Source organism: Cibotium barometz, chromosome 6 (assembly GCF_041138505.1).
Source record: "Cibotium barometz isolate CiBa-2024 chromosome 6, ASM4113850v1, whole genome shotgun sequence".
NCBI lineage: Eukaryota > Viridiplantae > Streptophyta > Polypodiopsida > Cyatheales > Cibotiaceae > Cibotium > Cibotium barometz.
The window spans coordinates 59862664-59876244 of NC_141051.1; the positions used below are offsets into that span (position 1 = coordinate 59862664).

Sequence of the window (13581 nt, forward strand, 5' to 3'; positions counted from 1 at the left end):
ACAAGGCCTGCGGGCCGCCGCCCTACTATCTAGATTCTAGACTCTCTCTCTCTCTCTCTCTCTCTCTCTCTCTCTCCCCCTCAACTTTCAAGCCTCAATTATTAATATGACTCAAAAGCTTACCATTTTAGTGTAAATTTGACTCATTTTGATGTACTTCCAAAGTAGAATAAGTGTAGAGTAGAATTTTTTTTAAAAAAAGTATTTTTTGAGTGCCGTTCCCTCCCCCGTCCCCGTTCCCTACTTATGGCCGTCCCCCATTCCGTCCCCGTCCCTTGTGACTATGGCTTCAAGGCCTTGCTTTTTGGCCTTAGAGCTGCTTTTTGAAAAAGCGGCCTTTTGCTTTTTGGTCTGGTTCAATCTCCTCTTGCCAGTGGTGCTCCTGGCTCCTGATCAACTCAGTTTGACTTTTTGCTTTTTTGTGCTTTTTGACCAAAATTGGTGCTTTTCCATGAGCAAACTTTATGGTCCCTATTCACATGCCTTCTTCTACTTGTCCAGTGTCCAGGCAAGGGTTCCATCATGTGAATAGTGCTAGAAGGGCCAAATAGTTACATTCCCTCCCTCTTATATATCGGAGTCGTCCTCAACTACAGAATAGAAATGTTCCAAGCATATTCATATGTTCCAAGTACTGGCCCAATCTGGTGAGCTTGTGCATCATGTCATTCCCCATATCTATGGTGTCATCTGCTCGTCTAGCAACATCTCTATGCCTTTTCTTTAACCAATGGCTTTGTTCTTGATGGTACTTCTTCAAGGCCTGTGACATGTGTTAGATAAAATAAATCTATACTTACCTCCTGTAAAAACTAGACAAAAGCTAGTCAACAAACAGGTATGCATCATTCACATCTACGGGGTATTCGAGGTACTGGCTAGGTAGTCTGGAGACCAGTGGACTATCACATGCCATAAATCCAAGCATTGTCCACGCATCATACATAGCACACAAGATCCAAGAAATTCAAATATACATCAGTATGCAATGCACAAGTAAAGATCCTCCTATTCATGGATTGTCATGCCTGGTCTCATCGAAAACCGGTTCTGAGCTATCTGGCTTCCGAACAATCAATGATCAGGGCCATTTGGTCATGAGGACTGCGCGAGTGTTAATCAGGGCCATTTGGTCACTTATGACCACCCGAGTATTAATCAATAGTCATCTGGGCTATCTGGTCGCACTCACCGTCCGACTATGAAAATTCAATACAGTCATCTGGGCTATCTGGTCACTATGACCGCCCGACTGTTCATCAGTAATTATTTGGGCCATCTGGTCGCATTGACCACCGGACTATGAAATCTAAGGCATTTGGCACAAAGGCCGCCTATATACAAATGTCGCTCCTTGGGTCATTTGGTATGCAACCGACCGTATGCAATTAACCCTTACATAAGCAAAATAATGATCAATTACATATACAATGAAGGGGGCTAGAGGTACAATCCTCCCTCTTGAATCTGTCTTGTTCGCAAGACGTCTATGCTTGTACTTCTAATACATCTGGACCTACTGCTGCCTCGTAAGCTCGAAGTATCTCTAGATAGTCCCTGAAGTACACCTCTGGTATCCATTTCGCATCCAAAGGCAAATAATTCTTGAATTTCAAGAGGAACTTTCTGACCACTTTTTCTCACATAATGGAATACAATCTGTTCTGGTTGCAAAATCTCTTCTTGCTCTTCCAGCTCTGGTGGATCCTCCAATACAGGCACCCCTAGGGGTAGTCACGTATATGGTTTCAATAAATTGACATGGAAGGCATTTTTTATCCTCCAATGATCTGGAAGGTCCAACCGATAGCATACATGGTTGATCTTCTCTGCAATCTAAAAAGGTCCATAATACCTAGGAGCAAGCTTTGGGTCCTTGTGCTCCTTGGCTTTAGACTTCTTGAGTCTTGCTTTCTCAAATCTCAACAAGACCCAATTCCCTTCTTCAAATGAGACCTTCCTTCTATGTGTATCTGCAGCTTTCTTTTTGCTTGGCTTAAGATGTCTTAATTGCCCTTCGAACCTGTGCAAAAGTTGTTTCCAAGTCTTGAACGAACTCATCCGCATGGAAGATCTCTTCCTTGGTTCTAAGTATGGGCAACAACAATGGTTTGCCATAGATAATCTCGAAAGGAGCTTTGCTTGTCAATGAATGAACAGTATTATTGTAAGCATACTCAACTAAAGGCAAATACTTCTCCCATTAATCCTTCGCTTCCAGAGGATAACACCTTAGCGTGTCCAAGATAGTGAGGTTTGCAATCTCACATTGTCCATCAGTTTGAGGATGATAAGTCGAAGAGATTCATCTTTGTCTCCATATTGTCGAAAAGAGCTCTCCAAAAGAAACTAGTAGTTCGAGGATCTCTATCCCCCACAATGGACTTAGGCAATCCATGGTGCTTGAAAATCTGCTGAATAAACAATCTTACCATATGCTCTGTGTAGATAGTCTTCTTCACTGGAATGAAATGGGCTTACTTACTGAATCTATCATTAATATTCCATGTACCATCATTCCCATGTCATGACTTTGGCAAACCAAAGATAAAATCCATAGCAATACTCTCCCATGGAACATTCAGAATTGGCAATGGCTGCAATAGTCCTGTCGACTTTTGTCGATCAAACTTGACCTTCTGACAAACCAAACATTCTCGAACATATAGCTCAATGTCCTTTCTCAGTGTAGGCCAATAGAAGTAGCTCTCCAAAGCTTGAGTTGTAGCCAAGATGCCTCTATGTCCCATGTAGGGTGGAGCATGGCATTCTTCCATCACTTTTGGCCTCAAATCTTTTTGTCACACATAAACGGGTTTGCATCATAAGGAAACCCTCTTTGATGACATAGGAGCTCCATTTTGCAATCTAATCCAAATATCTTTGAAATCCTTATCGGTAGCATAAAGATCTTTCATTGAAGTAAAATCCATATGATAACCCATAGAAACCGCATGGCTCATGGGTCTCCAGGATAATGCATCCGCTACCATGTTGTCTTTTTAAGTATGCATAATTTGGAAATGAAATCGGGCCAGATAAGTAGCCCACCTTATATGCCTTTCGGATATCTTAGGTTGAGACATGAAGTACCTAACACTTTGATGATCTGTCTTGATAACAAATTCAACACTCATAAGATAGTGCTTCCAAATCTTCAATGCATGAATGATAGCCATCAACTCTTTCTCATATGTGGGTGCGGTCTTTTTGGCTCCTTTAAGTCTTTGACTTTCATAGGCCACAACATGGCCCTCTTGGTCCAAAACTTCTCTAATGCAATCACCTGAAGCATCACATTCAACCATAAAAGGCTTTGATAAATCCGGAATAATCAACACCGGTCCTTTGCTAGCATAAAATTTCAATGCTTCAAAGGATTATTTTTTTCAGCTTTGGTCCTCTGAAATCCCACGGCTTTCTTTGTCGAAACATGCAATGGGCTAAGCACCACTGCAAACGACTTGATGAATTTCTTGGCATAATGTCAATCTGATGATCTTCCTGTCTCTTTGGCTTCTTGCTCTGGCTTGTCAGGATGATTTGCAACCAAGTGTCCCTTCTTTCCACATTGAAAACACTTCCCTTCTTTAGCATATTCCTTAAGTTGCTTGAGGGACAATTTTCTTTGAAAGAGTGGAGGTTTGTCCCCACTCATATCCTTCTTCTCTTGAGGCTCGGTTCTCGATTGGGATCCATCTTTAAACTTCTTCTTTTGGGGTGAATCTCGGTTGTCATTCTTTGTCTTGCCCTCCATCCAAGGCATATATAGAGCCTCGGCTTCAAAGCGTTGTCTTGAGCTTCCTCCAAAGATTTTGGACCAGCCATATACATTACTTGTGACATGTGGGGGATTGATCGTAGGTAATCACAACCTTAGGCTTAACTAAACTTCACTTAATAACACTTAAGAGATAGACAATGGTGTCAATGCAATGCAATGCAGCTATATTAAATGCAATGGTTACAATGAAGATCTATAAATAGATCTATGATGTTGTACCAAATGAATATCCTTCTCAGAAAGAGAGAGAGACACTGAATGCCAATGGTGAATGACTGTTCCTTTCTCCACTACTGAGGTCCACCCTTTGGATGTCGGATTTCCTCTATGTAGGAGGCAGCAGGCTGATCTGAATGCTAACTACTATAGTACTAACGGAATATGCTAATCAACTGACTCTCCTTGCTCCCTAGGTAGGAAATGCTGAGCAGAGGCGTGATATGAGATGCTGAATGTTGTCTAAATGCTGAACTCCTGACTAACCTAGGGTCTTGGGGCTGAAGACCACAAACGATGATGAGATAATGAAGATGAGATGACCTGAATGATGTGCTTCTATATATATGGTGTGCTCCTGCTGGTCGGGCAATTTACTGCTGTCGGCCAGCTTGTCTAATACTCCACAACTACATTAAATGCCTAATAATGCTGTCAGCTGCTGCTGAATTAAATGCTCTTGATGACTTATGTGCTGAGGATGGTGTTGAAACAGTCCCATACATGCTGTGATAAATGCTTGAATGAATGGATTAATGCTTGGATAAATGGATTAATGCCTGCTAAATGCTTATGAATGCCGTGTCACTTGTACAACCCATAGGGTGTGCACGTGACACTGCTTGCATAAGCTTAGGTTGTAATCCATTCACAAACTTATGCATTTCCATTAGCGGTGGAATAGGAGTATAAGAAGTAAACTTTAATGAAACGGTTGAAAAGTTGTTAAGATAGGTTGCAACATTCTCACCAACTTTTTGTTTTACCTTATCCCATTCTTTTTGCACGTCCGCTTCAAAGTTTACGGGTAGAAACTTCTTGTTGAATATAACCTTGAAGTCAGTCCATGTCTTTGGCTAGGTTTCTTCTTGTACCACCTTTAGCCACCAATTCAAGGCGGCATCCTTCAAATGCATGCAAACCATACGAAGCTTGGACTTTTCGGAGAAGTCCTCTCCTCCAAAAGCGGCATCGAATTGCTTGATAAAGGATAAAGCTTTTTGAGTGTCCCGCTTACCATATAATGCATCGAACTTGACACTCTTCTCTCCCGGCTTGAAGTTCACTTTGCCGGTTGTTGAAGGCTCCTTTCCCTTATTTGTCCCGAAGAGGCTGCATCCGAGAGAGCAGGCCTAAGAGGCCTCCCTGTCTCTTCCACGAGAAGCAGACTTAGTGTCTCTAGATCCTTCTGCAATGGTGACTCCTTTGGCACGAAGATAGGCTTTGGCATCTTCAACTCCTTCAGCTTGGCTTCAGTGGCTCTATCTTTGACGAAATCTTCAAACATTGGAGTCCTTTGCAAGGAATTCTTCATCTCTGAGCAAACGCATGAATTGCTGAAAATCATGGTACTTTTCTGATGATACAGCCGCAGTCTCATGAGTAATGGATCGATGACCCTGGTTCCGATCTTGAAGTTCTGGATCAGCCTCATAGTTATTCCCTTCATTAAGCCCTTGGTTGCCCTCTACACTATGTCACCCGAAGAAAGATTCCTCAAGAGAAATCCTGCTCTGATACCACTGTAAGCCTAGCGAGGCGTGCTGCGACAGATTCCACCACGTACCCAAGAGAGAGAAATATAGAGAGAGAAGATAGAGAGTAGAAGAGAGAGAAGGGTTTAGGGAACTTTGCACAAGACACATGCATTGAGCGGGGAACATGCCCCGCTCCCTTTCAAGAATTTATTCAAGAACAATCCACGCGCTTAGCAAACCAAGATCAATACATAAATGAATACAAAAGCAAACAAATATGCCAGTGTAAAAAGCCCAAGTCGAAGTCGATGTCAAGGCATGAGATCCTGATGCCGAGCACATCACAGGGACGACCCACAAGAATCTCTCACCAGGCCAAATCCGAATCCAAAGTACTCCAAGCTCGTGAACAAGATATTCAGATAATATGTGTAGAAGGCGAAGCTTAAGGTGATCAGTTGTAAGCTTGTTATCCCAAACTGAAGTCGAAAACAATCCACAAGATGCGGCCATATAGATGAGTATGAACAGGAGCAGGTGGTAGCACGTAAGTATGGCAGTATGGATAGCAGACGGCTGCCAAGTATGCGATGCAACTCTGCAAGCAGCAGCCAGGTAAGCGGCAGCGCTAATGAGTGGTGGAGCTAGCTAGTGGTGGTTCTAACCGGTGGTGGGGCTGGCGGCGCACAGAGATAGGTGCAGCAGCGGTTGCACACAACATTTCAGGAGGTGCAAGTGGCGCAGGCAACGCACATCAGCGTAAAGCAGCTGCATCAGGTGGCGAAACCAGTCAACAGACGGCGGCTGGCTAGTGCAAGTGCACAGTTGGCAGCAAACAGGTGGCGTGTAGACAGCGCAGAGGGATGGTGCAGCCTAGGAGACCGCGCTGGACAGGTGGTCGGCGCTGGCTGCAGGCAGCAGCGGCGGCGCTAGTGAGGTAGCGCAGACGGCAGCAACCGGCGCAAACAGGCAGTAGATTGTGGTTGGCTGTGGCGGCGGTACAGTGCACAGAAGCAGCCAATCGACGATGGTGTTCTTGACACCTTAATGATGATCCTCACGCCCTTGTTGATGGTGCTCAAGAGGGATTCATGCTTCTTTTATACTTGAGGAAGTCCTATGTTTTGCCAAAAAGTTGTCCAAGCTTTTGTTTTTCCTCTTTTACTTTGCTCTCGTCTTTTCACTTTATACAATAAATATTATTCAAATATGGCCAACTTTTCCCTAAGTTCTTGTGCTTTGCTTTTCTAGCTTTGGGGCATTGCCTTTTGGCCTTAGAGCCCCTTTTTGAAAAAGGGGACTTTTGGTTTTTGGTCCGGTTCAATCTCCTCTTGCCAGTGGTGCTCCTAGCTCGTGATCAACTCAGGTTGACTTTTTGCTTTTTGACCAAAGCTGGTGCTTTTCCATGAGCAAATTTTATGGTCCTTGTTTCCATGTATTCTTATACATGTCCAGTGTCCAGGCAAGGGTTCCATCATGTGAATAGTGCTAGGAGGGCCAAAAAGCTACACCTCCAAACCTTGATCGGTTATGGCTGAGACGGAGAGTATTTTTTTTTATCCCGAGGACATACAACACATTTGTCATGCATACATTTCCACCAAGCATGACCTTGCCTATCCCTTTCATTGGATAAGTAGAATGATATGCACATGATACAGTGCGGCCATCAGAAGCAAAAACACATCTTTGGAAGAAGTGATATGGCTCAAAGCACCATTATCAAAATACCAAACTACATCCTTACTGTGGATGCAATCAAAGACACGTGTTCTATAGCACTTGGTGTGTCACTAGTGCATGTGACCAAAAATATCCACTCCTCATGGACTACATGAGTAGACTGCATTGCTTTGTTATTAGAGGTGCTAGCTACTACTGCATTTGTTAATCCATAGTATTACAAATACGGTATCAAAACCTTAGTCACCGTAGTCATTATTCCCGCACTTAAGATATCAATCGGCATATTGAAACCATGTGTGTCGCTTTGTATCTTTTCCGATTATCTTATAGTGTAAGGCGCAAGCTCACAATGTAATGAAATCATCAGTAGTTAGAGAGAGCTTTTACAATAATACAAAGATATGTTATGCCATCAATGTTTTATCTTGTAGATGCTTGGTAAACCGTACGTGTTGGTTATCTGCTAACACTTTTGGCGATCCTTTCGCTTTCGATTCTCCTATGTTTCTCTTGGTTTTGCTTTAGAATGTTGTTCCGTTAGCATGGACTCGTCGTTGGTTGAGGGATTACCTCTCCAAGCCAAGAGTGCAATCGTCAAAGGTCCTTTTTTTGGAGACCGAACAAATTGAATTAATTCACCGGAATGTGGCCCCTGCATAGACTCCTCGAGTTTACATTTGGGTTCTATCTGTCGACGCTTATGCTTTATCATATATGAAGTATTGTGGCTGAATTATCCGCTATTCAATTAGGTAGTTATTGGGGTATTGTCGACCATATCGAATTCAACACTATCCATCTTTCTAAGGCATCAGATTATTATTAGCAATTTCATTTCAGTGCCATTCCCCATTCCATGTGGTTTGAGAATTTCCATTTGTTTCTTCCGTTTTTGAGTGGAATGCTTGTAAATTTCGATCCGCATACCGAGCGAGAGCTTAAATATTTGGAAAACCTTTGGAACGATCGAGGTTATGACCACTAAAGGCAGTGGAGCGCATGATTGATTGTGGGCGACGTTACGAAGCTCGTTTGGAGCGTGCTCGACTCATTGAGCTTGCTGATGAAGACCGTCTACAGAAGGCTGATGATTGTCCAAATGGAGATGGAGAGGACATGTGAAAGGAGATCTTCAGTGAGGAGTATCTGACTATCAATCCGGGACCCTCGGATGGGGTTGTACAGGCTTAGAATTTGTTAATTTCTGGCCTTCTTTTCGCCAATCTTGGTACAAACATTAGACCTTGGGTTCCTCTTGGCCTTGGCACTGCAGCATTACCCCAACAACGTGCTCTTATGGCCCATCGAGTGCCCCTCAAGTATCCAAAGTCGCCAACGTTGAGAATATTTGGCGTACCAATGGCATGCCGCCCACTGTCTCCAATATCAAGAAGGAGAATGCTGTCAATGGAACCTTTGATAGCCAAGCAACCAATTGGCATACTCGATATGGCCCCAATCATTTTTTCACTTTCTAGGACCTATGAGATGCCTTCCTTCATCGCTTCCGAAAAGACAAGACATCCTTGCAGGTGGTGGATAAGTTGTGTCATCTAGGGCAGAAGAGTTTACCAATAGAAGATTATGCAGCTAAGTTCTGCACTCTCCAAAGTAGGGTAGATAACGCGGATTGGCCAACTGAAGCCTTGATTTGGGAGTGGTTTGTATGCGGATTGCGTAAAAAGTTGAAATCAGATATCGCCTCAGTGGACCTCACAATGGGTGGTTTTGATACATTAGTGGAGGTCGCTAGGTGTGTCGCTAGGCGTTTTGAATGCAACTTGACAAAAAAGACATCTAAGAAGGGAAAGTACAAGCAGGATACGGATTCCTCGGATTCGGACCAGGAAGTGGAGGACACTTTGGACAAGGACTCGGATACGGATTTGGATCCGAATTCAGATTCAAAGCATCAAAACTGGAAGAAGAAAAGCCAGAAGCCGGATAAGAAAGTCGAATATCAATTGTTGGTAGAATTGGCAACGTTCACCCGAGGAAGTGCAGGTCCGGAGTCCGACCAGATATCTAGTGTACCAAGTGCTCCAATCAAGGTCATACCAAGGAAGACTCTAAGTTAACCCCATACTGTGCAATACGCCAAACCACTACTCATGTTACCGAGGATTGTCAGTATAATAGCCGAGTTCATCATCCACAATGAGCCGCGAAGCCGGCATGTGCAACAAGTGACTCCTATTAATCTAGTAAGCACCGGTCCACCACCTATTGTCTGTATGGGTGAGATAGACCAGGGAGAATACTACACTTTTCAATGTCATTACTATAAGGCTCCAGGGCACCAGAAGTCTGAATGTCCGGTTTGGCAGTGCCATCAACAGTTCAATTGGAGTCGCAACAAAATCAGGCAGAGGGGTCTACCTCGAAGGCCTCGGCAATTAATATGGTCTGGATTGAGCCGTTGCTAGTGGAAGATAGTCCACCAAAGGCTGTATTGGCGGTCACTCGGTCTCAAGGGCCCATGACGAAGGAAGGGAGTCGGGAAGTGCCAAGGACCAAGGATAGGCCCACGGATTGGGCAGAACAACGGCGTGTCCAGGACTAGGTTGCCAAGTTAGTGCAAGAAGCAGAGGGACGGTGTGGAACGATCATCAACAGGTTCCTGCTGAGGCCAAGGAGGTTGTGGATGGTTTGACTCTATAGATAAAGGAAAAATATGTCGGTTAGGAGCAACCCGGAGAACAGACGAATGCATAACAGTTTAAGATAGTACCAGAAGAATCCAGAGTCCGGAAAGAAAGCAGTAAGGTCACGGAAGGCCAAAGAGCACCAGTACGGACCGGATGTGTGAGCAGGATGGTGGTCATCCAAAAGGAAAGTCGGCAGTATTGAAGCAACTGGAAGCAGGATGCTTCAAAAAAAGGACCCCAGCACAGAAAAGTAAAATAGGAGAGGATACCCTGATATAGAAAAGTGAAAAAAAGGTGAAGCCTAGGGGTGATGATAAGCCCAATGCTGAGTATGATCTGTGAACGATCTTAAAGACATGATGCTCATTATGACATTGGATCAGTTGTTGTGCCTGGTGCCTAATTAGAACACAATTTATCCAGAAGCTTGTGGATAGAAACCAAATGGCGAGTCAAGAGTGAACATTATTTCGGATGCTATTTGCAGGGAATTGTGAATTAAGGATCGGGAGCAGGAGCAGGAGCCAGCCTCATTTCAAATCAGAATTGCTAACTAGCGAAGAGTGAAAGAAACCTCTTGGTCTAATTCGAAGTTACAGATATCCAGATGAAGGATGTGATTTTCCAGTAGCATTTATTGCGTTAAAGATGGAGGGGGCCTCTGGATCTTACTCAATTTTGTTAGGCAGACCCTGGTGGCTGCGACAAGCAAACATCAAGCATAACTAGGCAACTAATCAGATTACAATTCAGAACTGAAAAGAAGATCTGGGTACAGGTGGCGTCCAGAGATATGTTGCAGCAATCAGTCCGCCCAATATGTGCTGAAGGCCTAAATTGGCTAGAGGGGGTGGATATTGATGAGGAGGAAGAGATTCTCACTCAGAATCTGGATTTGATCTCATTGTTTGAGGTGGATGTGGACCAGATTGTCTCTTAGTAAACCCCAACTGGCTATCTGCATATATCACCAGCACTCCAAGCCAACCTCTTGGATGAAGTGGGCGTGCTGGAAGAAATCAAGGCTCTAGTTGCAGCGGAGGAAGCACATGAGAGGGAAATGAAGTACACTTGCCGAGTTAAGGAAGATGATCTGGAAGACATGAATTTGGAAGATGAGAACGATCCGAAGATGGTACAGGTCAGTAGTCAACTAGATCCAGAATTTAAAAAGAAACTCCATGAGATACTAAAATCATATGTCGCAGCTGTCCACTCAGTCCAATAATTGCTGTTGCATGTCCACCTCTTGTCACAACTGCCCGCGTTCCATAGCTTCCTGTCATACAGCCCTCACGTGTGAACACAGCAGTCCATAAAGGCTGTACGGCCGCTTCCCACACTGCTGGTGCTGCAGTAGATGGCTGCACAGACGTCGATGTGGCAGTCTGTACATGCTGACATGGCAATCTGTACTGGACTGCAGGTGATGATGTTGCAGTCTGTACAGATGCTGATGATGCGGCTGGCCAGAAACAAGCTGTACAGCCCACATGCGTGCTGAAGCTGGTTGTACTTCATTGTTATGACATACAGGAATCATTCACCAAATGTTAAGACATGAGACAACTGCCACACCTACACCAGCTGCTTCTAGACGAGACACCATATGATGAAGCAACACCACTCACACTCCTCTTGCTATTTTATGCTGTTCTGGTCACGTCACGTAACAGCACTTGAATGAGTGTTAACAAATTGCTTTTGATCTCAACAACTGACGTGCATACATGCTCTTGCGGCAATGACGCAGTGTGCATGATGCCCTAGTAACAAAACATACTGAAGATAAGATCCTTTTGATCCATTTCTTTCAAGATTATTAGTAGGTATTCGACCCCAAGATTTACAAATTTAGACCCTTCGTACAGCTATGTGAATGTTTTGAGGCTCGATTTGATATTGTAAACTGATCTTTATGTGGGAGTCTGTCCTCTTAATGTTTCACTAGATTTTAACGAGTGTTTTGATGCAATTCATTCTCTTCACAGGTTAGATTTGTTTCTCATATAGCAACAAAAGAGAATGGGAGACATTCGCGTGCTAAAAAACGTCGATTTTTTCATGGTCTTAGCAAGCAAGCATAGAGACCAGTGGTTGTTTTATCACTGCAAGCTGGGAAATTTACGTGTGGGAAAGTTCATGTGTAGAAAGAACAAGATTATAAGGTGTAGGAAGAGGTTGATGCAAGCTATGCCTTTGAGGCTGAGCTATTGGTAATTTCTTCAATAATGCTATGATAAATTGATCTAAGGACTATCATTCATTAATCTTGGGTTCTATGCATGATTAGTTAAGTCGGTAATCAATGATCGAAATGATATTATTCCATCTCAACGTTTGTGGTAAATCCAACTAAAAAATCCACACAAATGCTTTTGTCATTTCATCTCAAGCACTTGACTTCATTGACGTAGTGTTGCTAACAAATCTTAACTTATTGTTTGACATTAATTTTCAAGTTTGACCTATCCTCAATGTGTGAGGATGCTTAGCAAAGGGACATGTCATGACTCTCAAAGAAGATGAAACATCCACTTAGTATGTAGGCCTTTTCCTTTTAGAAGAGTAAACTATTCTAGAATACTCTCTCAAATTTTCATAAATAGGAATCATCCTAGCCTCGACTATATTTGGGATTCTATTAAAGAGTCTCTCTATTATGCAAATCCTTTATAGAGTCATAAAGGTAAAATTGAGTCTCAATATATAAAAACAAATTCACAAGTCTAATTCTTCTACTCAAGGTATCTTCTACTCCAATGGTAGATCCTTTTTACTAACATATCTATGACTAGACGGTTTTTCTCCCTTAATTCAAAGGAGTGGCATTAGTACTTTAGAGAAGAGTTATCCCTTAATTCAAAGGAGTGGCATTAGTACTTTAGAGAAGAGTTATCCACAATACCATAAAAGTAAAGACATACAAATAGTATCTCCACTTTTTCAATGCATAAATAATATACATAAAGCTCCTTCACATGCATAGGCCATTTGTGGGTGAGTTAACTTTTTACCCTTTAAAGACATTGGCCTATTATCTTGGAATAGAGCCACTCTTATAGCATAACCATTGGTGTCAAAGGATAGATTCATTCAAAAGTCATCATTTAGAAACCACGGTATCTTCTTAGACACACATCACATGCCATGTGTAGTGCGATTGGGATGATCCTAGTCTTATCACACAACCTACCAATAGAGATAGGGGGAGCCAAGGGCATCGCATAAGAGGAGAGGATATGCAAACTATGCTCCCTAGAGGTTGAGAAAGCGAGATTAAGGAAACCACGACTCCCAAGAGTTACACTAGTAGATAGAGCACTCCAGACACAAGACCCATCAAATCCATGCAACCTTCCATGCAACATCTCTCTAGATTGAAGCAATCCTTCAACAACACTTTCAACATGGAGATGCTTCACCCTAGGATATATAAGATCAGTAACATAGCCTCCATAGAGTAACTCCCTCCCTTTCTTGATAAGAGCCATGTCTTGTCTATGTATGATTGTAGTTGCACCACATCATAAGCTTTTAGCCACATGGCTAAACATTTTTGTATTCACATGTTCATCATACATGACTTGTTTTCCATTTTTGGGAATGGTCACCGAGGGAGCACGATGAAGGGAGATTTTCTTGGCTACCCTCTCTCTCTACTTGAAAACTCTCTCTTTAACTATTCCTACCATCTCCGCCCACCACCTCCCAACCCCCTCCACCACCAACCTTGTTCCTCCCCTTTCTCTCTCTATCTATTACTATC

The 13581-nt window shown here is 43.1% G+C and overlaps 1 protein-coding gene across 1 annotated transcript in view; it reads left to right on the top strand.

Moving 5' to 3' along the window:
* LOC147637922 (Ubiquitin-like superfamily protein) overlaps window positions 1-12207 on the top strand; it is a 55015-nt gene extending 42808 nt beyond the window's left edge. The window contains exon 4 of the mRNA XM_086799764.1: window positions 11804-12207. Coding sequence (XP_086655890.1) covers window positions 11804-11899 — 96 coding nt within the window. The 3' untranslated portion in view covers window positions 11900-12207. The remainder of the gene's footprint in view (window positions 1-11803) is intronic.
* Window positions 12208-13581: the final 1374 nt, after the last annotated feature.